Source organism: Coregonus lavaretus, assembly GCF_964263955.1.
Source record: "Coregonus lavaretus genome assembly, chromosome: 3".
In the NCBI taxonomy this organism is placed as follows: domain Eukaryota; kingdom Metazoa; phylum Chordata; class Actinopteri; order Salmoniformes; family Salmonidae; genus Coregonus; species Coregonus lavaretus.
The window spans coordinates 32,431,876-32,456,655 of record NC_139990.1 but is presented as its reverse complement, the minus strand read 5'-3'; the positions used below and the strand labels follow the sequence as shown (position 1 = coordinate 32,456,655).

The 24,780-nt window shown below is 42.8% G+C and overlaps 1 protein-coding gene across 1 annotated transcript; it reads left to right on the top strand.

Annotated features, from left to right (window-relative positions):
* Positions 1–9,429: 9,429 nt before the first annotated feature.
* LOC311114218 (histone-lysine N-methyltransferase SETDB1-B-like) lies at positions 9,430–24,716 on the top strand. Its single transcript, XM_084157164.1, has 20 exons — positions 9,430–10,001; positions 10,718–10,975; positions 14,636–14,799; positions 14,913–14,971; positions 15,091–15,598; positions 15,744–15,923; positions 16,199–16,400; positions 16,725–16,798; positions 17,102–17,292; positions 17,485–17,602; positions 17,812–17,971; positions 18,456–18,669; positions 19,076–19,428; positions 19,902–20,018; positions 20,231–20,400; positions 22,918–23,046; positions 23,268–23,549; positions 23,826–23,995; positions 24,126–24,214; positions 24,416–24,716. The coding sequence occupies exons 2-20, from the start codon at positions 10,791–10,793 to the stop codon at positions 24,528–24,530; spliced, it is 3,480 nt and encodes a 1,159-aa protein (XP_084013290.1). The 5' UTR covers positions 9,430–10,001; positions 10,718–10,790; the 3' UTR covers positions 24,531–24,716.
* The last annotated feature ends 64 nt before the right edge of the window (positions 24,717–24,780 follow it).

Genomic DNA, 24,780 nt, shown 5'->3' with positions numbered 1-24,780 from the left:
AATTTTCCCAGAAGTGGTTAGAGTCTATGCATTCTTCAATTACATTGAGCTGATTTCTGACATGCTGTTCCTTCTTTTTCTGTAGTGTATTTCTGTATTGTTTTAGTGATTCATCACAGTGAAGGCGTAGGCTCAGGTTTTCTGGGTCTCTATGTTTTTGTTTGGATAGGTTTCTCAATTTCTTTCTTAGGTTTTTGCATTCTTCATCAAACCATTTGTCACTGTTGTTACTTTTCTTCGGTTTTCTGTTAGAGATTTTTTGATTTGATAGGGAAGCTGAGAGGTCAAATATACTGTTTAGGTTTTCTACTGCCAAGTTTACACCTTCACTATTTACTTTTACATCATTTAGCAGACGCTCTTATCCAGAGCGACTTACAGTTAGTGCATACATTATTATTATTATTATTTTTATTTTTTCATACTGGCCCCCCGTGGGAATCGAACCCACAACCCTGGCATTGCAAACACCATGCTCTACCAACTGAGCTACCTCCCTATTACACTGGAACGTTTTATCCAGGAAGTTGTCTAAAAGGGATTTAATTTGTTGTTGCCTAATTATCTTTTGGTAGGTTTCGACATTACTTTCCTTCCATCTATAGCATTTCTTAATATTATTCAGTTCCTTTGACTTTGATGCCTCATGATTGAGTATTGCTCTGTTCAAGTAGACTGTGATTTTGCTGTGCTCTGATAGGGGTGTCAGTGGGCTGACTGTGAATGCTCTTAGAGACTCTGGGTTGATGTCAGTGATGAAGTAGTCTACAGTACTACTGCCAAGAGATGAGCTATAGGTGTATCTACCATAGGAGTCCCCTCGAAGCCTACCATTGACTATGTACATACCCAGCGTGCGACAGAGCTGCAGGAGTTGTGACCCGTTTTTGTTGGATATGTTGTCGTAGTTGTGCCTAGGGGGGCATATGGGGGAGGGAATGCTGTCACTTCCAGGTAGGTGTTTGTCCCCCTGTGTGCTGAGGGTGTCAGGTTCTTGTCCAGTTCTGGCATTTAGGTCGCCACAGACTAGTACATGTCCCTGGGTCTGGAAATGATTGATTTCCCCCTCCAGGATGGAGAAGCTGTCTTCATTAAAGTATGGGGATTCTAGTGAGGGGATATAGGTAGCACACAGGAGAACATTTTTCTCTGTTGAGATCATTTCCTTTTGAATTTCTAGCCAAATGTAAAACGTTCCTGTTTTGATTAATTTAATAGAGTGAGTTAGGTCTGCTCTATACCAAATTAGTATACCCCCTGAGTCCCTTCCCTGTTTCACACCTGGTAGTTTGGTGGATGGGACTACCAGCTCTCTGTAACCTAGAGGGCAACCAGTGGGTCCGTCTCCTCTATACCATGTTTCTTGTAGGATGACAATGTCTGTATTTCCGATTTCTTTGGTGAAGTCCAGGTTCCTGCTCTTTAGGCCAAAGGCAGATGACCTCAGGCCTTGGATATTCCAGGATGAAATAGTGATGGCTTTGTGTTCCATAAAGTGTCTAATGTTGTTGGTCATGTGGTTTGGCTCATAATAATGGCTGGAATGGAGCGAATGGAATGGCATCAAACACATATAAACCAACTCTTTAGTATTATCCCAGTTTACCTATTTGCTTATGGTCTTGCCTAGCGAACAGTTTTTTAAATTATATGAAAAAAAAATATTCAATTTTATTTGGAACGGCAAGCCAGACAAAATTAAACGGGCCTATTTATATAATGAATATGAATTCGGAGGACAGAAATGATTAAATATTAAAGCATTAGACCTATCACTAAAAGCTTCAGTCATACATAAGTTATACTTAAATCCAAACTGGTTCTCTAGCAAATTAGTAAGATTGTCTCACCCAATGTTCAAGAATGGCCTTTTTCCCTTTATTCAGATTACAACCACTCACTTTCAGTTATTTGAAAAGGAAATAATCTCCCAGATATCACTATTTCTAAAACAAGCCATAGAAGTTGGTTGCAATTTCAATTTAATCCTCCAGAAACAACAGAACAAATAATGCAACAAATATTGTGGTTAAACTCAAATATACTAATTGACAAAAAAACTTCTTTTTTTTGACAAAATGTTTAAAAAAGGTATAATCTTTGTAAATGATATCATCGGTAGGACTGGTGGAGTTATGTCGCACATGCAGCTAACAAAAACATATGGAAATGTCTGCTCTACCCAAAATTACAACCAAATAATTGCAGCCTTACCGCAAAAATGGAAGAGGAAAGTGGAAGGAGGAGAAAGTAAGGAACTTGTCTGTCGGCCTTGCATTAAAGAACATAATTGGTTAAGGAAAACTGTGATAAATAAAAAGGTATATCAGTTTCATTTAAGGACCAAAGGATTGACAGCTGTCCCATATAGATTGCAAAATAGTTGGGAAGAGATTCTTGACGTACCGATCCCATGGCATAGTGTTTATGAACTGATACGCAAAACGACACCGGATTCAAAACTTAGAATCTTTCAATTTAAATTATTATATAAAATGATTGCTACCAATAGAATGTTATTTATATGGGGGATACAATTTTCCCAGCTCTGCAGATTTTGCTGCGAAGAGACAGAATCATTAGATCATTTGTTTTGGTACTGTCCATTTGTAGCTTGTTTTTGGACACAGGTCCAGGAATGGCTAAAGGATTGCAATATTTACCTGGAGCTAACCCTGCAGATAGCTGTGGTCCTCTGTAGCTCAGCTGGTAGAGCACGGCGCTTGTAACGCCAAGGTAGTGGGTTCGAACCCCGGGACCACCCATACACAAAAAAATGTATGCACGCACGACTGTAAGTCGCTTTGGATAAAAGCGTCAGCTAAATGGCATATTATTATTATTATTATTATTATAGCACTACTGGGTGATCTGAAAAGTCATAGTCAATCGATCAATAACATAATAATACTATTAGCAAAAATGTTTATTTTCAATTCACAATCTGTAGAAACAATGAGAATAGAAAGGTTCAGAACTTTTGTAAGACATCACAGTACAGTTGAAATATATATGGCAAATAGAAATCCTATATGGATGGTGTTAAAAGATAGATGGGAAGTGTTAAATGGAATTGAAGGATGGGACTAATAACAACTAACAACAAACAATAACAAGATAACTAATAATGTAGGCACGCTGTGTCCATAATAAGTGCATGGGTTGTAGGTTGGGAGCTTTTGTGAAGGAGCACAGTTAGAAAGATATGGCATATAGAAGCAAACCGGATGGACATCATGAAAATGATCGGAGAGGTTGAGAGCAGAAGAAGTTCAGGAGAAAGAACAAACAAAATGTAATTACTGTAAAATTGACTGTGTCCATAAAATGTAGATAGTGGGTATGGGCTGGAAGTAGAGGCCTAGGCGTTGTTGTTCACTAGTTTACTCCAAGTGGGGAAAGGGTGGCGGGGTTGGAAAGTAATAAAGGGGAATATATATATTTTTTTAAAGGATATGTATGTGTGTGTATGTGTATATATATATATATATATATATATATATATATATATATATATATATAAAACATGGGGGATTGGAAGTGAACAGCACCAGCTGTTCCGGATGACTATGTGATCACGCTCTCCGTAGCCGATGTGAGTAAGACTTTTAAGCAGGTCAACATTCACAAGGCCGCAGGGCCAGACGGATTACCAGGACGTGTACTCCGAGCATGTGCTGACCAACTGGCAAGTGTCTTCACTGACATTTTCAACATGTCCCTGACTGAGTCTGTAATACCAACATGTTTCAAGCAGACCACCATAGTCCCCGTGCCCAAGGACACTAAGATAACCTGCCTAAATGACTACCGACCCGTAGCACTGACGTCTGTAGCCATGAAGTGCTTTGAAAGGCTGGTCATGGCTCACATCAACACCATTATCCCAGAAACCCTAGACCCACTCCAATTTGCATACCGCCCCAACAGATCCACAGATGATGCAATCTCTATTGCACTCCACACTGCCCTTTCCCACCTGGACAAGAGGAACACCTACGTGAGAATGCTATTCATTGACTACAGCTCAGCATTCAACACCATAGTGCCCTCAAAGCTCATCACTAAGCTAAGGATCCTGGGACTAAACACCTCCCTCTGCAACTGGATCCTGGACTTCCTGACGGGCCACCCCCAGGTGGTAAGGCTAGGTAACAACACATCTGCCACACTGATCCTCAACACGGGGGCCCCTCAGGGGTGCGTGCTCAGTCCCCTCCTGTACTCCCTGTTCACCCATGACTGCATGGCCAGGCACGACTCCAACACCATCATTAAGTTTGCAGACGACACAACAGTGGTAGGCCTGATCACCGACAACGATGAGACAGCCTATAGGGAGGAGGTCAGAGACCTGGCCGTGTGGTGCCAGGACAACAACCTCTCCCTCAACGTGACCAAGACAAATGAGATGATTGTGGACTACAGGAAAAAGAGGACTGAGCACGCCCCCACTCTCATCGACGGGGATGTAGTGGAACAGGTTGAGAGCTTCAAGTTCCTTGGTGTCCACATCACCAACAAACTATCATGGTCCAAACACACCAAGACAGTCGTGAAGAGGGCACGACAAAGCCTATTCCCCCTCAGGAGACTGAAAAGATTCGGCATGGGTCCTCAGATCCTCAAAAAATTCTACAGCTGCACCATCGAGAGCATCCTGACTGGTTGCATCACCGCCTGGTATGGCAACTGCTTGGCCTCCGACCGCAAGGCACTACAGAGGGTAGTGCGTGCGGCCCAGTACATCACTGGGGCCAAGCTTCCTGCCATCCAGGACCTCTAATCCAGGCGGTGTCAGAGGAAGGCCCTCAAAGTTGTCAAAGACTCCAGCCACCCTAGTCATAGACTGTTCTCTCTGCTACCGCACGGCAAGCGGTACCGGAGTGCCAAGTCTAGGTCCAAAAGACTCCTGAACAGCTAATCATGGCTACCCGGACTATTTGCACTGCCCCCCCACCCCATCTTTTTACGCTGCTGCTACTCTGTTCATTATTTATGCATAGTCACTTTAACTCTACCCACATGTACAGTGGGGAAAAAAAGTATTTAGTCAGCCACCAATTGTGCAAGTTCTCTCACTTAAAAAGATGAGAGAGGCCTGTACTTTTCATCATAGGTACACGTCAACTACAGTGGGGAAAAAAAGTATTTAGTCAGCCAACAATTGTGCAAGTTCTCCCACTTAAAAAGATGAGAGAGGCCTGTAATTTTCATCATAGGTACACGTCAACTATGACAGACAAATTGAGAAAAAAGAATCCAGAAAATCACATTGTAGGATTTTTTATGAATTTATTTGCAAATTATGGTGGAAAATAAGTATTTGGTCAATAACAAAAGTTTCTCAATACTTTGTTATATACCCCTTGTTGGCAATGACACAGGTCAAACGTTTTCTGTAAGTCTTCACAAGGTTTTCACACACTGTTGCTGGTATTTTGGCCCATTCCTCCATGCAGATCTCCTCTAGAGCAGTGATGTTTTGGGGCTGTCGCTGGGCAACACGGACTTTCAACTCCCTCCAAAGATTTTCTATGGGGTTGAGATCTGGAGACTGGCTAGGCCACTCCAGGACCTTGAAATGCTTCTTACGAAGCCACTCCTTCGTTGCCCGGGAGGTGTGTTTGGGATCATTGTCATGCTAAAAGACCCAGCCACATTTCATCTTCAATGCCCTTGCTGATGGAAGGAGGTTTTCACTCAAAATCTCACGATACATGGCCCCATTCATTCTTTCCTTTACACGGATCAGTCGTCCTGGTCCCTTTGCAGAAAAACAGCCCCAAAGCATGAAGTTTCCACCCCCATGCTTCACAGTAGGTATGGTGTTCTTTGGATGCAACTCAGCATTCTTTGTCCTCCAAACACGATGAGTTGAGTTTTTACCAAAAAGTTATATTTTGGTTTCATCTGACCATATGACATTCTCCCAATCCTCTTCTGGATCATCCAAATGCAGTCTAGCAAACTTCAGACGGGCCTGGACATGTACTGGCTTAAGCAGGGGGACACGTCTGGCAATGCAGGATTTGAGTCCCTGGCGGAGTAGTGTGTTACTGATGGTAGGCTTTGTTACTTTGGTCCCAGCTCTCTGCAGGTCATTCACTAGGTCCCCCCGTGTGGTTCTGGGATTTTTGCTCACCGTTCTTGTGATCATTTTGACCCCACGGGGTGAGATCTTGCGTGGAGCCCCAGATCGAGGGAGATTATCAGTGGTCTTGTATGTCTTCCATTTCCTAATAATTGCTCTAATAGTTGATTTCTTCAAACCAAGCTGCTTACCTATTGCAGATTCAGTCTTCCCAGCCTGGTGCAGGTCTACAATTTTGTTTCTGGTGTCCTTTGACAGCTCTTTGGTCTTGGCCATAGTGGAGTTTGGAGTGTGACTGTTTGAGGTTGTGGACAGGTGTCTTTTATACTGATAACAAGTTCAAACAGGTGCCATTAATACAGGTAACGAGTGGAGGACAGAGGAGCCTCTTAAAGAAGAAGTTACAGGTCTGTGAGAGCCAGAAATCTTGCTTGTTTGTAGGTGACCAAATACTTATTTTCCACCATAATTTGCAAATAAATTCATAAAAAATCCTACAATGTGATTTTCTGGATTTTTTTTCCTCAATTTGTCTGTCATAGTTGACGTGTACCTATGATGAAAATGACAGGCCTCTCTCATCTTTTTAAGTGGGAGAACTTGCACAATTGGTGGCTGACTAAATACTTTTTTTCCCCACTGTATGACAGACAAAATGAGAAGAAAAAAAATCCAGAAAATCACATTGTAGGATTTTTAATGAATTTATTTGCAAATTATGGTGGAAAATAAGTATTTGGTCAATAACAAAAGTTTCTCAATACTTTGTTATATACCCTTTGTTGGCAATGACACAGGTCAAACGTTTTCTGTAAGTCTTCACAAGGTGTTCACACACTGTTGCTGGTATTTTGGCCCATTCCTCCATGCAGATCTCCTCTAGAGCAGTGATGTTTTGGGGCTGTCGCTGGGCAACACAGACTTTCAACTCCCTCCAAAGATTTTCTATGGGGTTGAGATCTGGAGACTGGCTAGGCCACTCCAGGACCTTGAAATGCTTCTTACGAAGCCACTCCTTCGTTGCCCGGGCGGTGTGTTTGGGATCATTGTCATGCTGAAAGACCCAGCCACGTTTCATCTTCAATGCCCTTGCTGATGGAAGGAGGTTTTCACTCAAAATCTCACGATACATGGCCCCATTCATTCTTTCCTTTACACTGATCAGTCGTCCTGGTCCCTTTGCAGAAAAACAGCCCCAAAGCATGATGTTTCCACCCCCATGCTTCACAGTAGGTATGGTGTTCTTTGGATGCAACTCAGCATTCTTTGTCCTCCAAAACGACGAGTTGAGTTTTTACCAAAAGGTTATATTTTGGTTTCATCTGACCATATGACATTCTCCCAATCCCCTTCTGGATCATCCAAATGCACTCTAGCAAACTTCAGACGGGCCTGGACATGTACTGGCTTAAGCAGGGGGACACGTCTGCACTGCAGGATTTGAGTCCCTGGCGGCGTAGTGTGTTACTGATGGTAGGCTTTGTTACTTTGGTCCCAGCTCTCTGCAGGTCATTCACTAGGTCCCCCCGTGTGGTTCTGGGATTTTTGCTCACCGTTCTTGTGATCATTTTGACCCCACGGGTGAGATCTTGCGTGGAGCCCCAGATCGAGGGAGATTATCAGTGGTCTTGTATGTCTTCCATTTCCTAATAATTGCTCCCACAGTTGATTTCTTCAAACCAAGCTGCTTACCTATTGCAGATTCAGTCTTCCCAGCCTGGTGCAGGTCTACAATTTTGTTTCTGGTGTCCTTTGACAGCTCTTTGGTCTTGGCCATAATGGAGTTTGGAGTGTGACTGTTTGAGGTTGTGGACAGGTGTCTTTTATACTGATAACAAGTTCAAACAGGTGCCATTAATACAGGTAACGAGTGGAGGACAGAGGAGCCTCTTAAAGAAGAAGTTACAGGTCTGTGAGAGCCAGAAATCTTGCTTGTTTGTAGGTGACCAAATACTTATTTTCCACCATAATTTGCAAATAAATTCATTAAAAATCCTACAATGTGATTTTCTGGATTTTTTTTTCTCAATTTGTCTGTCATAGTTGATGTGTACCTATGATGAAAATTACAGGCCTCTCTCATATTTTTAAGTGGGAGAACTTGCACAATTGGTGGCTGACTAAATACTTTTTTTCCCCACTGTACATATTACTTCAACTACCTCAACTAGCCGGTGCCCCCGCACATTGACTCTGCACCGGTACCCCCCTGTATATATAGCCTCCCTACTGTTATTTTATTTTACTTCTGCTCTTTTTTTCTCAACACTTTTTTGTTGTTGTTTTATTTTACTTTTTTATTAAAAATAAATGCACTGTTGGTTAATGGCTGTAAGTAAGCATTTCACTGTAATGTCTGCACCTGTTGTATCCGGCGCATGTGGCCAATAAAATTTGATTTGATTTGATGCAGACAATTACATTGATGGAAGTTACAATCTATCTGCAATATTAAGCTGATCTACCCCCCCCCCCAAAAAAAAAAAAAAACTGTGTTTGATGTATTTGATACTATTCCACCAATTCCGCTCCACCATTACCACAAGCCACCTGCAGGAACCAACCCTATGAACCATGCCAATGTAGCTTTTTTGTGTAGCAGTATATAAGAGTACTGAAGGGACAGCCCTGGCAGAGCTTGTGGCAGACTTGTACTTTGTATGTGTGTTTGTTGTAACCGCTCCAGTTAACTGATAATAAAGAGTGATTCATTTAATATTGACTTTAGGTGTCCCTGGTGTTCAATTTCCACCACAGTATGCAATTGAGATTTTACAAAGATTATGAATATACTGACAAGATACATGTCTCGTTGTCCACAAAGGGGCACGGCGGGCTGTCTAGCTCCCGCCTATCTTTTCTTTGGATTGGTGGATACATCTCATTGTTGTAATCTTTTTTTGAATATTCGATGAGGGTTGTTGACGTCAACCACCTGTATTCAATGGTGAGGGACGCTATGCTACTAGCCTCATACCATGAATATGCATAGCCATCGCAAGGCACATCCGATATAAATAGCTTATTTTCAAAGTTGCCGGGATGTCACGTGTCCTACTTATATCAGTACACTAAAACAAATTAAGCATTATGAAACTTCTATTCGATCAAATAAACACCACGTAGAAAATAAGCCATTCATTAAAAAAAAAAAAAAAAAAAAATTGACACTTTCATTGACCTCGATACAAAAACACCTTGCTTGGTGGGCGAAACAACGAAAGAACGCCACCTGCTGGATGGAGACAGATTTTCCGTTGAGTTGGGCCTCGCTCTTCCTCTTTGTATCTTCCCAGACACTTGAGGAACCTTCATGTATGGAGTGACCACTTCTCACATCACAACGTGGAGCAAAGAAGAACGCCTAATGAGGATATGACATCAATATATAATTTTACAAACATTATGGGCAACATTATTAACTAGATACATTCAACCAAATATATTACAGTAGATTTTTGCTGTAGCTACTAGCTAGGTATTATACACTGTCTGCAGTGCACACATCTATCCATCGAAGGAGAACACAAGGGGGTAACGTTACCACCCACTGCCATGTTTGCAAGCGTCTTCTAATTCATCACGGCGGTGGGGTTAGTAATAGTTAGTCAGCCTGCACGTCTGGTGCTTTTATTTCGACCAGAGAATATGCATGGGAAATAGGACACACTACCTATACACGATATATACACTGCCTGCGTTAAAAACACAAAGGTTTAAGAACCGCAGCATGTTGAAAAAAATAGGCGAAACGGAACAGCCGGCGATATACCCTCCCCCTTGCCTTGGTTGCTAAAGCTAATTTAGCTAGCTGACTGGCTAAAGCTAACGTTCATTTAGCTAGCTGACTGAGTTAACGTCGTTCGCGGAAGTGGACAGTGAATGTTTTTTTTGCGGGAAGCTTCAGGTGAGAACATAAAGGTTTTTGGAAAACAATTTGGTTAACCGAAGAAAGAGTATTCAGCCATAGTTAGCATGTAGCTAGCTATACAAGTTTACATAGTTACCCGTAAAACATTTGGATTAGCTACCCGTAAGACATTTGATTTGGATTAGCTAGCATAGTAAATAGCTACTAACGTTAGCTAAATATCGAGTTGAGTTTAACTTTGCTAAGCTAGCTAGCTAACGTTACTACCGGTCGCATTAGATACGCTAACGTTAGTCTGATTAATCAGGCTTTAATACACAATTCACGTTAATTGGTTTACAAATAATTGTTTATTACAGCCTGTTTAATCAGACTACGATAACGTCAGCTTGCTACCTCATAACATACACTTTCTTCGCCGTCGTTGGACAGTTTGGACCTTTTCCATTACAGTAAAATAATCATTCGTTTATAGCTGCATGTTCTTTTAAGCTTACGCTTGATACCTCTTTGAACTAATGAAAGGCGTTGTGTTTGTCTTGTTTTATCAGCAACTGTAACATTTCACGGGCCAAATGTGTTGATTTGTTGGGCACATGCCATTGATGATCTGTTGTTCAATCAAATGGCTCAATGTTTACATTACTCAGTCAATTTAAATATCTAAACAAATAACGAAAACAACATTTAACTGCAGGCTATGCTATGAGCTCTTAGAAAAACGGATGGATATTGTCATGTTTTGTCAACAGGACCAGAGCACAGACCTACTGCTGAAAACCTGAGAGCACCCATTAGAAGGAAGCTTTCACAGTCTCCCAAGTCATGGAGAGTGGGGATGATGAAATGGAGATGACCGTGGGGGAGCTTCAGGGCTGGATACAGGAGGAGGTGGAGAATCAAAACTTGGTGAAACTCAGGAGGACCCAGCTGGCCCAGATGCAGAACCTAGTGCAGCGGAAGGAGAAGCAGGCCCTCTGCACCCGCAGCCTTTTCAACACCGCCTGCGAGTAAGTGTTTTTCAGCCTGTTGGCCTAAGTTTTTAGCCTGGTCCTAGATCTGCTGTCATGTTGACTTCTTGTCACTTTCTCATGCCAAATAGAAATGTTTGGCTTGACCGTGAGCAGTGGCGTTGGCAAGAGCACAAACAGATCTGGGATCAGCCTGTAAGTGTTGTTTTTTGGTCTGCAATGCTTGCATCTTATTTTTATTGCAGCTTATTGGATGACTGTCATTCATATTCCATTGACCCAGCTCAATGTAACATCGATAGGTTTAGGCTACTACATGATACTAGAATTTTCCCTATACCCATCATGAGGTTGCCACAACCTAGCTACGAATGAAAGTTTATAACAGGTCAGAGAGAGAGACAAATTGGAGTAATCAAGGCGACAGACATTGACAAATTCAGTACCGCCTTGCACACTCTTGCCTACATCTAGCTGATCTAGGATGTAATCATTAGTCCAAACGTTGCAAACAAGAGTTTCTATTGACAATATTCAGGTAGGTTTATCCCCGTTTTGTTCCGAAAATCGGCAGAATGAAAACAAGGGGTGTGCAGAGTACTCAAGTGGCGGCAGGTAGCTTAGTGGTTAAGAGCGTTGTGCCAGTAACCGAAAGGTCACTGGTTCTAATCCCCGAGCGACTAGGTGAAAAATCTGTCGATGTGCCCTTGAGCAAGGCACTTAACCCTACTTGCTCCTGTAAGTCGCTCTGGATAAGAGCGTCTGCTAAATGACTAAAATGTAAATGTACTCTGACAAAACATGTATTGTAACGGTGTCGTAATTATCAGTGATCAGAATAATTCACTCACTTTAAGTCACTCACAGTCAATCGTCTCATGGCACAAGTGTCCCCTTCTCCAAACATCATGTATGAATTAGAATCCGTAGCTAGTCATTGTTGTTCAATATACCTATTTCGTATCGACTTTGCTGAGGCGATATGGTTGTTTTTGTCTGTCTACTTGGCATTGTTTAGTAGGCCTACTTTGTCTCTGTATAATTATTCCATTGCTAACAACGTCTGTCATTATGTTGTGATCCAAGCCCATGGTTGCTATTATTTCTTCTCGCCCGGGCATGTTTACAGAGCGACAGATCAAAATTACAAATGTAGATAGTTTATTTTGATAGTACAAATGTTGTGGCATTAGTGTCAGGAGAGAAGTTTTCCTCCTCTCGAAAGTGAAACGATATACGGGGCAAGCGAATTAGCCTAGCTTCCTCTAAATCTGTGTCTGGAATAAATACAGGCAGTAGTAGACAGCCATGCATTAGGGTATGTATTAGCCTATTTCATTGATAATTGAATAGGACTAAGTATGTTAATAGCCTGATGTGCATTTTATCTGCCAGGGTTGTTTACCTTTGAACAATGTGTGTGAAGGAACATAACGATGCGCTCTGAGTGATAGCGCACTTGAGGTATAGGCTTTACCGGCATTTAAAGCGCACTTCCGGGTTTTCCGATCACGAGTAGATCCAATTACGAGTACCAACTGTGATAAAACTGAATGAGTATGACGATTGGCACACCCCTAATGAGTACACCCCTGATCACCCGCACACACGGTTCACTTTCAAAGCAGCCACATACAAACTGCATCATTACTTTGCTCTGTTGAGGAAAACTCATTACAGTAATCGGGCAGAACCTATTTATCACCAATAATAATTTATTCAAGCAATTGCAGGGAAAATGTAAGAAAATGTAAGATCACTCTCCGGATAAACCGGAGAGGAACTCAAAAGTATACAGAATCACACTTTCATTTATATACTTCATCTACACAAAGAGCTGCTTACCCCTCCAAGGGGGAGGCAAGCTTACATGAGAGATAAGGGGTACTTGGATCCACTTTCTTAAAACATTGTACAAACAAGAACAGGTTCTAACCAGTTCTCACAGCCTATGGGTCTAAGAAAGGGGAGTGATAAGGTCTTTAGAGTCTTAACAGATGGAACAAGAATTCAGCCTGGCTGGGCCTTTAGGAGCCAGTAACAGATCACTCCTTTGTGCAGTGTGTGAAGAGGGTACTGGACAGCTGTGGAAAATTACCAGTGACGTAGTACCATTCAACTCAAGCATTTACATAGCATTAGACTGTAACATAACCATTTTCCCCCAACAGCTCGTTGTACAATTCCTTCTCGCATCTACGCAGTCTCCTCCTCTCATCTTTTGGACTTCAGTGCACAACACAACAGCTGTCTGTGACCAGGCAGAAAAAAAATGTCCAAGCCAAACCTTCATACCATAAGCGCTAACAGCTACACATCGTTTTCACCATATTAGCTAATGTCATAGTCAACATAGCTACTAGAACGAAAGCGTTAGTAAACCCGCTACAGTCACTCAGTACAGTGTAGCAGTTACCCTGGGGGCCCCGGTGGCAATAAATGAATACAACCGAAAGCTTACCTTGACTTGGAAGCGTTTCAGTGTTGGATAGCCTTACATTGGATAGCCAGCTAGCCAACATAAATAGCATTCCTCTCTGTTTGAATCAGGTGTTTGAGTAGGCTGAATTAGCTAGCTGCATTAGCTAGTAAGTGAAAGTGAGAAAATATGAAATATAGCTAGCTCTCTCGCTGCTGCTTCTCTTGAATTTTTTAAGAAATTCATTTGTTAAAACCTGTTAAACTATTGGCTTTCTCTCTTAGTCAACTATTCACCACATTGTATGCACTGCAGTGCTAGTTAGCTGTAGCGTATTTGGTGACGTTAATATATTTAATATAGTTTTATCTAAAAAGGATAACTTTTTTAAAAATATTTCACTTCATTTTTCAGAAATGTACTGAGTAGGATGATCCTCCCTTTCCTCCTGAGGAGCCTCCACTGCAGCATATACATGTGAGACTGTTGGGTCTGCAGCAGTGCTTTTGGACTCGTGGCTGTGGATTTGTTGTGCACTGATTTGACTGTTGACATTCCGAAGGCTGCAGTTCCGAATTCTTCGGAAGCCTCTTCCCGATAGCTAAAGATCCGAAGCTTCTGTGTAGGATTCTGTACTTTATGCACAGTCTCTGCTCTACTCGTTCTGCTGTCCAGAGAACAGGCTACTCTGACGAATCTTTGTTTAATGAAGTTTAACAAAGCTAAATCAATGTCTGCAAGATCACATAATGATAGATTCTACATAACAGAACCGACTATAATAGCATAGTATAACGTTACTGTAAGACAAAAAACACAACCTAATTTCTTATGAGATTTTAGGATGATTGTGTGATTGGTCACATTTTTCTCTCATGCGGACAAAACTCAACAGTGCTAGGCAAAATATGTGCTTTGATTGAAACAACACAGGTATGCTACAGTTTGTTAAAACCATCTGCTCTAAAATTAGCTCACTGTACATAATTCAAAACAAAACTACTTCAAAACAACAGTACATAACTCAAGAAGATGTAACTGCATATTCCCATAACTGTTTTGAGATCAAATAGTTGGTATGCAGATGCTGCGTGGGCGTTTCACCAGTAAAACTTTAAGAGTTATAATTCATGATTGAGTGAGATGTGAAGGCAGGGTTACCATAAAAATGTGTGCATAGAGGTAAAGAAATATATGCACAGAACGTGGGGAAGAAACTTCCAGGGGGGCGAAACAGGGTTGTTACCTTCGGGGTCTCTACCTTGACTGTTTCTCCACAGGTCTGTGGTGGAGTGTGAGACCGTTATGAAGGATCTGTACAGCAAACTGGGCATGGAGTACAGAGACACAGACTCTGAAGATGAAGGAGTGGGCCAGCAAAGCGTCATCGAGATCGATGATGGGGATGCGGACAGAAACGACAACACCATGGCCACAGACAGTGGTAAGGGATTGAGGGAAATGTTGTTTCAATGGGAACACAGAGGGGATGTGACCCTCAATCCCAATCAGTTATGCTTTATTCTTTAATGAATCTCCTTTCGATCTTTTTCTCAGTTGCTGCTTCCGAATCTGCTCCTGAAGGAGTCCCAGCTACAGACAGTGACACAGAAAATGTGAGAACAGCCAGATAGGATGCAAATGCACGTGCGCACACACAAACACACACACACACACTTCTAGGTGTGTGGTCTCAGCCATGCTCCTGACATGCTTTTCTCTCATTCTTCCTTAGTACAATGACATGGCAGATTACATGGAGAGCATGCCATCCTCTCCAGCTGTGACCAACCCTTTTGTGACTGTAACTGTTGCCCCAAATGAAGCCTCAAACTCTAGTGATACTCCAGCAACTCCCCTTGCTCAATCAGATTCTGAACCACCAAGTCCACAAGAAGACAGTGGTGATGAGTATACTCCGTCAAAATCAAAAAAGATCTCAACAAAACGTCCCGAGTCCAGCAAACGTGGACGGCGGAGAAAAGGTGAAGGGAAGAGAAGAGAATCTGCCCGAACCAAGCATCAAGTTGTGTCCTACAGGAAAGACTCGCCTCTTGCCCCTACAAAGCCCAGAGCAGGTGACTCCTCTGCATTGACGAAACAGCAGAACTCAAGCAAAGGTGGCACAGCTTCCCCACCAAAATCACAAGAGCCCGGCAAGAGTGAGAAATCTGCTGCCAAACCACAAGAGGCCAGCAAAAGTGGTTCCAATGCTCCATCAAAACCACAAGAGGCCAGAAAAGGTGACTTATGCTTTGCATGTTGGATTTCAAATGTCTGACCTTGTTTTGTGTTATTGATCTTCTCTAAATTGCTTGCAACTTGTTGTCAATGATATCTTCAATGACAATCTTTAGTGCTCATGGTGGTCTTCTCGCTCTCTGACAGAAACGTCCACTCCGTTTGTGGTGACCAGCGTGTCACAGGCTCCGACCCATGCACCCAACCCTGCCACTCAGCCACCCCCCGGCCTCACAGAGGAGGAGATCAAGACTGACATGATGGTCCTGGCCAGGAGGAGGACCAAGACCTGGCACCCAGGCAAGATTACAGAAATCAAACCAACAGGTAAGAACACACACAACCACTGATTATTTATATTCTCATTGTATTTGTTTGTAATGGTGTAGATATGTCCGTTGTCTATGCTTGATGTGTTTTAATGTATGCACAGAGCCGCAAACAGAATGTCCCCATGGGGATAATAAAGACATTGTCTTTTCTTATCTCAACAGTCACTTAAAATGTATTCCTAAATCTTTGCTTTTATATCAGTAAATGTCCTTTACGGAATTCTTAGTTTTCTCCATGCTCTCTATATCTCAACCGTTGATGCTCCACAGAGAATGGAAGCAGGTATAAGGTGGACTTTAGCGAGAAGGGGAGGAGCATGCTGTCAGGACACCACATAGCCTTTGACCACACTGCTTCGCTGGAGCGGCTGTACGTGGGTGTGCGTGTGGTGGCCAAGTTCAAAGACGCCGACCAGTCCTGGTTCTACTCTGGCATTCTGGCTGAGCTCCCCAACCGAAAGAACCGCATGAGGTATGAGAGTAAAGTGTGTGTGTGAGTAGGGCTGTGGCGGTCATTACATTTTGTCAGCCGGTGATTGTCATGCAAATAACTGCCGGTCTCACCTCGAAGCCAGTTCTTCTGCATTTTTTCATTGTTCCCCTCTAATCAGAGACTGATTTAGACTTGACACCAGGTGTGTGCAATTATCAGGTAGAACAGACAGCATAACAGCCCTTTGTGTTAGTGATAGTATTATGTGTATGTGTGGTTGGATGATATTATATGTAAACATTATGCTGAAATGATCCATCGATGTCTTAGTAAAGCTCTGTGGCGCTCCTCCTTGTGTTTCAGGTTCCTGGTCTTTTTTGATGACGGCACACCTTCCTATGTTGGCTTGCCGGATCTTCACATTGTTTGCAGACCACGTAAGAACAGTCTCAGACCTTTTTTTCTCTCTTACATTTACTCAATACTTCTTGGCTCAATCTTGTTTGTTCCTCCTGCCAAATGTAGGATGTTTTATTCAGATCCAGCTGTTCCCTTGTAGTTGGTGAATCCACCTGTGCCACAAGATATACAAAAGCAATTCATTGGCTTGTACGGGCAGCAAAACTCATACTCGGGCGTTGTCATGCAACAAGTTTAATCTGCAATGTAGGTGTTGGTGAGATTCTTGTAGAAAAACACAGACACACACAAGCTAAGCCTCCTGTCTCTATCGACTTCAGTGCCAGAGGTGTGGGAGGACATAGAGGATGAGGCCAACAGGGAGTTCATCAAGGATTACATCAAGGTGTATCCCAACCCGCCCATGGCCCAGTACAGACCAGGCCAGCCCATCAACGTGGAGTTTGAGGGGATCCAGAGGAGGACGGAAGTAGAGCAGATCGACTGCAGCTTGTTGTGTGTTGTCTTCAAGGTGAGAAGCTACAACTGCTTAATCTGTAAACATTAATTAAATTGATAGTGATGGATTTGCAGTATATTGTGCTTGGTATTCTGGTTATGCTTACCTAACTAAAGTCAAATTCTTCAATGAAACACATAATGCCAAGCCTTTTTTCCTGTATGTCTCACTGTGTGGTAAAGTGTGTCTGTGTGTTGTTCTCAGGATGACGAACATAAGGAATGGGTGTACCGAGGCTCTTTGCGTCTGGAGCATATGGCCAACATGAAGAAACGTGTTGAGGAGGCAAAGGATAAACCAGCAATGACACGGCCCAGCACTGGTAAGTGTCTGTCTATGTCCTTGTTACTCTGTGTCCTGTGGATAAATATGAACACATCTACAGCCTTGTGTTTGTCTGAATGAATGAGCATCTACGTCAGTCATCTGTTTCCTTCCATGGTGTGTACAGTACTTTGTCATTCCTGTACTTGGATTTATAAAGTGGACAATGTGTTTATTTAGCGAGCACACTCTTTGTCCATCACCCAGGGGGAGCAGTTTCGAATACTACTACTATCCACCAGACTAGCACGGCCGCTGCCAACAAACCTCACGTCAGCCCCTCGTCAACAGTTATACCAGCGCAAGTCACTTCCAACAATGTCAGCCAGGGCCAACCAGCTGCTGGTAAACAGTCAGCACCCTTAGGGTGAGTAGAATTTATGTCTGTGTGTTTATACTGTTGCTGTACTCTTCAAAAGTGCGTCTTGCACGAATTTCATGAATATGTATTTCCTGCATACATTTTTTGATTCAATTTTATTAGGGCGGCAGGTAGCCTAGCGGTTAGAGCGTTGGGCCAGTAACCAAAAGGTTGCTAGTTCTAATCCCCGAGCCGACTAGGTGAAAAATCTGTTGATCTGCCGTTGAGCAAGGCACTTAACTCTAATTGCCCCAGGGTCGCCGTCAATAATGGCTGATCCCTGGCTGTGCACTCTCCGAGGGGGTCTTAAGGGGAGTGGGATATGCAAAAATCACATTTCCATTTCACACCACACGCTTGTACAGGTTACACACAGGGCCAATATAAGTACCCCTTATTTGACCTTTGGATCCTTGTTTCAGAAAGGCAACCTTTCCTCCCTCGTTCTTTCTCCCTCAAACCCATGTCGTCTTCTCCCTGATCACGTCAGGAGGCCCTACGGCCAGGATCGTACAACCGACAAGGAGTCGTCTGTCATCACAGCTAAAGGTTCGGTCACCTTCACCCCCCACCGTTGCTGCCCGGCCTGCCTGAACTGCATCAGGTCAAAGGTGGAGGCCAAGCACCGTGGACGCAACCCGCTGCTCGTCCCCCTGCTCTGTGAGTTCCGCCGCATGAAGGGCCGCCGCCGGGTCAATAACAAGGTGCGTGTAGGGTGAAGTTGCCCCTAGATGCTGATCTTGGGTTAGTTTAGCATTTTCCCCTCTAATGGTTAAGGTTATGATTGGGGAGGTGAAGCTGATCCTAGGTCTGTAACAAGGTGAGCACCTAGCTGACTGGACTGTTTGGAACATTATACTTCATGATACAGAACTCTGCCATTACCTATATTGATGACTCCGCTCCAGGGGGGCTGTGACGTGCCTGACACTGGAGAATTGGGAGCAGAGCAATTGACACATTTCCATTGTAACAGATGGAAAATAATGGATCATTCTGTTGTCATCCAAGGTTCATACTTCTTGTAGTTATTCAAAACTCTGGTATGGTTATGCTCTCTCTTTATGTTTTCTCACCTCCTTCCTCCTCCTCTGGCCCTCTGTCTCTCAGACGTATTTCCACATCTTCTACCGGTCTCCGTGTGGCCTCAGCCTGAGCAACATGACTGCGGTGCAGGACTACCTTCAACAGACCCGCTGTGACTTCCTCTTCCTGGACATGTTCTGCCTGGACCCCTTTGTGTCTGTGACCACCACCCACCAGCCCCGGCCCTACAAGATCAACATCCCAGACCTGACGCTGGGCAGAGAGAACCAGCCGCTGTCCTGCATCAACGAGCTCAACAACATCCGGCCACCCTCGGTGATCTACAACAAGCAGCGCGTGGCAGCCAGTGGGGTCTCCCTCAACACTAGCTCTGACTTTCTGATGGGCTGCGACTGCACCGACGGCTGCAGGGACAGGTGTGTCCCCCAGGGGTTAAAGTTCTCCATCACTGCGACGTATTTCCGTAAAATGTTTGAAAGGACTGGACTAGCAGTTTAATACATGTACAAAATAATCCTCTTTCCCTAAGAGCATGATGGTCATGACTTTTTTATATGAAAGGGGAGGTTAACTTGGCCCCGCAGACAATCGATTTGAGATCGACTTAAGTTTCAGTCATGGGATTTTTGTTGTTGTTGCTTTAACCCCTGGTGTGTCATGGTGCCATGTTTTTGATACTCCTTGATTTCTGTAATGTAAAGGTAGTAGCTGAAGAGGGGTGTAATTCCCTAATGTGGCACATCTCAAATATTCCAGGTCAAATTACAGCTCATCTATATCCATTCACCCAATGGTGATGTCTTAATCCAAATATATTCAGGGGTATATAGGGTATGTGGAGGTTGTTTTGACATATGTATTTATGGACATGTATATTGTGTTGATGTAGGTCGGCATGCTCCTGTCACCAGCTGACTGTCCAGGCCACAGCCCTGTTGCCAGCGGGCCCTGAGGACGTTAACGCTGGCTACACACACAAGAGGCTGGAGAAACGCCTCTCCACAGGGTGAGGCTGTCAATGTATCTCTTCATTTCCATCTTGTCAATTATCCATCAGTCGCAGTATCCATTTGACTGTTGGTCTCAGTTTTCTCCTTTCTCTCAGCTCTTTCTCTGCATTTGTTATCTGTGACATGCTTTGAGAGCAATGTCTGAAAAGCCCTTATTATTATAATAATAATAATAATATCTATATCAACCACCTCCCTCTGTCTGCAGTATATATGAGTGCAACGCACTGTGCCGCTGTGACCCACGGGTGTGCTCTAACCGGGTGGTGCAGCACGGCCTTCAGCTGCGGCTACAGCTCTTCATGACCGTGGGGAAGAGCTGGGGAATCCGCTGCCTGGATGACATTGCCAAGGGCACCTTCATCTGCACCTACACTGGTGAGTGAATTAGGAACCCAATCTAACCTAATTTAACCCAACACAGACAGACAATCTGCTGTTAAGTATGACTTCTGTTGATTACATACTAGGGCTGACCCCATTTTAGTCGTCTGGTCGATTGTGTGGTCGATAGGCTGTTGGTCAACCGAGATTTCTTTAGTCGAGCAGTAGCAAAAATGCGCTTTCTCCCACGCTGGATAGCGGTCGCTGTCCGTGGTTCTGAAACGCATCAGTGCGCTGTTGAATTGCCGTATTTTCCTAGACCATGTTGCTATGTGCATAATGGCAAATTTAACCAGCATATTGGTGTTGAGAACAATGCGGCGGAGGCAGCAGCAGAGTTAGGAGACGAGAAACAGCCCTTGCCTTAATTGTGTAAGAAAAGTGAGGAGAGAGGAAACCCTACCTTAGTTAGTTCTAGAATCAATAGTAGGGCTGACCCCTTTTAGTCGACTGGACGATTGTTTGGTCGATAGGCTGTTGGTCGACTGAGATTTCTTTAGTCGAGCAGTAGCAAAAAAATATATATGTCATGGCGTACAAGACACCGGTCTGATTGGGGCCTGTCTGAGTGGACTGATCCATTGTGGAGGCTGTGGGGATGGCACAGTCCATCAGTCTAAGATGTGCTACTGAAATTGTATATGGTTATATTACGTAAGAACAATGGTGCAATACTATTAAAAAATAATATTATTTTATAACAAATGCGCTTTCTCCCTCATTGGATAGAAGTCGCTGTCCACGGTCCTGAAAGACATTAGTGCGCTGTTGAATTGGCGTCTTTATAATAGCAACGTTATCCAGCATATTGGTGTTGAGAACAAGGCAGCAGCAGAATGAGATGAGAAAACAGCCCATGCCTTATTGTCTAAGAAAAGTGAGGAGAGGAAACTGCAACTTAATTAGGTCTATACTGTTAACCTAACTGTTAAATGTGCCTGGCTTTATAAATCATAAATATATCTACAAAATAAAGACAGATCCTGCTTCTGTTGCCTGTTTGAGTGTTTGTTTAATAGCCTACTGATTCCGTGATATTTATAATAATAATAACGCTCCTTTTTTTTGATCTCCTTCTTATTGTTGTTATTATTACTAATATTATTATTATTATAATAATAAATAATGTCATTATCATTAGTAGGCTTAGTATAGCAGCCTTGTATAACCACCATCGAGCTGTAGGCCTAAGAGCGCATCCTGTTTAGAAAACAAAAACAATAACTGACTCGATAAGTTGAACTAAGTGCTGCGCATAAGCTATATATGAATGGCCTACATGTAGCCTATCAACTTTCAGTGAACACTTTTGTTTATATGTTTTGTGCATATAAATTGAATATTGCCAAATGCATCAGTAAAAAAATATTGACCCTATTTAATGCAACCCTTGCTGTTAATAGATCGCAAAGCAGCAGCATACAACTGACCTAAACGTTTGGAAATGATAAGTTCACTTTCTCATCCATAGCCTTAAAACGCATCTCAAGTGCTCACATCTGAAGGCTGGGGGGCATTTAGGACATACTGCAGATCGTTAAATTATCCTAATGATTATGATCACACTTCTTCAATTCAAATATTATGGCGACACTAAAGGAAATATGGTTTGGTATGGTTTAGAAACTTGGGAACCAAGCTCGAGTTATCAGTGTGGCCCTATCACCTGGACATGTTGAAATACTGTATCTTCACGCCTAGAATAAAAACCTCCAGGTTTCCTTCATAACTGTCAATTTATTGGGAAAACAGAAAGAATTACTGGGGTCAGTTTGGAAAAAAACTAATCCCGTTCAAATCGTCTTCTGGAATAACGGACATTCTAGTAATACTAGTCCCGTGCTAATAGGTCTTTGGTCACGTGCATGCGATGCATACATGTGTCATGTAAAGAGAGCAAGGGTTGAGGGAATAGGGAATGTTTTTCCTAATCAAATTAGGGATTTCGGTAACACAACTTTTCAGTCAGAAATGGCTGTTATTATGTTTAATTATCGGACAGTGCGATAAACACTTTGATGTTCTGTGGTGGTCGCTGCAGCAGGGAGGAGAGAGTGACAGCCGGTGCTAGTCACATACACTCGCTGTCTTCCTATTTTATTTTTTACAGTGCAGCAAGTCTGAGCCAGGCGGCACAATCAAATCAATTGCGGTCGGACTCCCTCTAGTCATTTGTGTGTCTAAATTATTTCATCAAACAGTTTGCCAAAAGCGTCTGACAAGCTCAGTGCATATAGTTGATTTGATTAAATACACATTTAAAAATGTCTACCAATCGATTGGTCCAAAGAACAGACTACTCTTGGTCGACCAAGATTTTTTTTTTGTCGGGGACAGCCCTATTACATACACTATTACTCTTATTCTGCAGTGTATATATCCTTTTAGTGCTCAATCCCTCTAGTAATGTTACCCTTTTCTTCTTCTCTCCCTCTACTATTGCAATGTCATTCTTCCTGTTATACTGCACACAATGCTCACAAATTTTTCCTTTGCCGTCTCTCCCCTTAGGGATAATCATGAACAAGAAGAGTTTGAGCACAGAGGGCAACATGTACGTGGTCAACCTGAACCACATAGAGGGAGCTGAGAGCAAGGAGGGTTACGAGAGTGAGGTCCGCTACTCCGACAATGAGTCAGGTACAGACACGCAGAGCCTGGCCTCACCTGCAGCCGTAGCATCAGATCTACCCTATCTGTGTATTATGTTTATATTAATGTGAAAAAGATACACTGGGTTTCCATGTCGATTCATGAATTGTAAATGCACATACCCAGTGGAGACACAGAGAGCAGGGAGTGCAAGGAGAAACAACAGAACTGACCATCTCTGTAATGTTGCGGCCTCTGTTCTCCATCAGGTTCAGAAGAAGAACCCATAGAAGAAGACAACAGTGAACATGATGATCACTGTGATGGAGGTGATGATGAGGAAGAGGAGGGAAACCACGATAAAGAGCATCTACGTATAAAGAAGAACTCGTATGATGAAGAAGAACCCAGTGACTATGAGGACAATTATGAGGACAAGGATTACGATGTCAGTGAAGATGATGGTGGCTCTGATGATGACTTCAGGCACAAAGTCTCCTCTATGGAGAGGAGCTACATCACCCGCAGGCATGCCAAAATACTACAGGAGGGTAAGAGGAAACAGTATACACAAAAGTATAATGAGAGAAAAACAAACATGGAGGGAAACGAAAAAGCTTACTGAGGTTTAGTAGAGCATTCATTCTTATTTGGTTTGATAAATGTTGGTCTCTCAAAATACTGTTGGAAGGTAGAGGAAAGTAAAGCACAGACAAAAATATAGACAGAAACGTGTTTATGAATTCTCCACTTTTGTTTCTGGATTTAAAAAAAATAAGTTATAGGACTTTGGTTCCCAGACTAATCAAATGACACTTCTCTCATAGACCCAGCGAAGAAATCGGGCTCTGATGCCAAACCTTCTGACCAGCAGGATGGTACAGCAGCGGGAAATGACAAGGAGGCCTCAAATGCCACTAGGCGTTTCTTTGATGGCGAGGAGTCATGCTACGTCATCGATGCAAAGCTGGAGGGGAATGTGGGTCGCTACCTCAATGTGAGTCATGAGGAGAAATAATCAGAGGGGATCGTGTTCGATCGTATGCCCTGATTGTATGATTTTGCCTATATCCATACTTATCAGAGATTCGCCAACTCAATATCTTATCCTGTTTTTCTCTCTACAGCATAGCTGCCACCCAAACCTGTTTGCGCAGAATGTTTTTGTGGACACACATGACCTTCGATTCCCCTGGGTGGCCTTCTTTGCCAACAAGTAATGACCTTCTGTTATGACTTATGGGATATTATCTATCGCTTGTGCTAATAGTTGGTATTTTGAGAGTCCAAGCCAGGATTAATGTGTTCTGCTCATGCCTTTGGCTCTATAATAAATGCCCATGCCCAGGTGGACTAAAGCATGTGCATTATAATATGCACTTCTGTATATTCATCATATTGTCTCTGTATTTTTCAGGCGCATCAGAGCTGGTACAGAGCTGGCGTGGGATTATAAATGTGAGCTTGGTGTGAAAAGGTCATCAAGAGTCCTTAATTGTCGCTGTGATCCAGAGTGCAGGGAAAAGTTATGAAAGCCCATACTACATCTTCCAGCTTCACCGCTGCAGTCAATTTATGAATATGCTGTAATAGATAGTCTTAACCATTTTTCAATAAAAACATTTAACGTTTTTGTATTTTAATCATGCACTGCCTGAGTTTTTTTTTTGTTCATATTACAATTCTTAAATTGTGCTTTAATAAATTAATTCAGAAGTATTGAAATGTCCTTTTATAGCATTCTTAATTTATTCTGCAAATGTATTCTGCCAGAATAATATT

Coding starts and splice junctions, on each gene's coding strand:
- LOC311114218 (XM_084157164.1), top strand. CDS start 10,791: ATGGAGAGTGGGGATGATGAAATGGAGATGACCGTGGGGGAGCTTCAG. Junction 15,599..15,743: donor ACCACAAGAGGCCAGAAAAG/GTGACTTATGCT, acceptor GCTCTCTGACAG/AAACGTCCACTCCGTTTGTG. Junction 17,293..17,484: donor TGTTGTGTGTTGTCTTCAAG/GTGAGAAGCTAC, acceptor TGTTGTTCTCAG/GATGACGAACATAAGGAATG.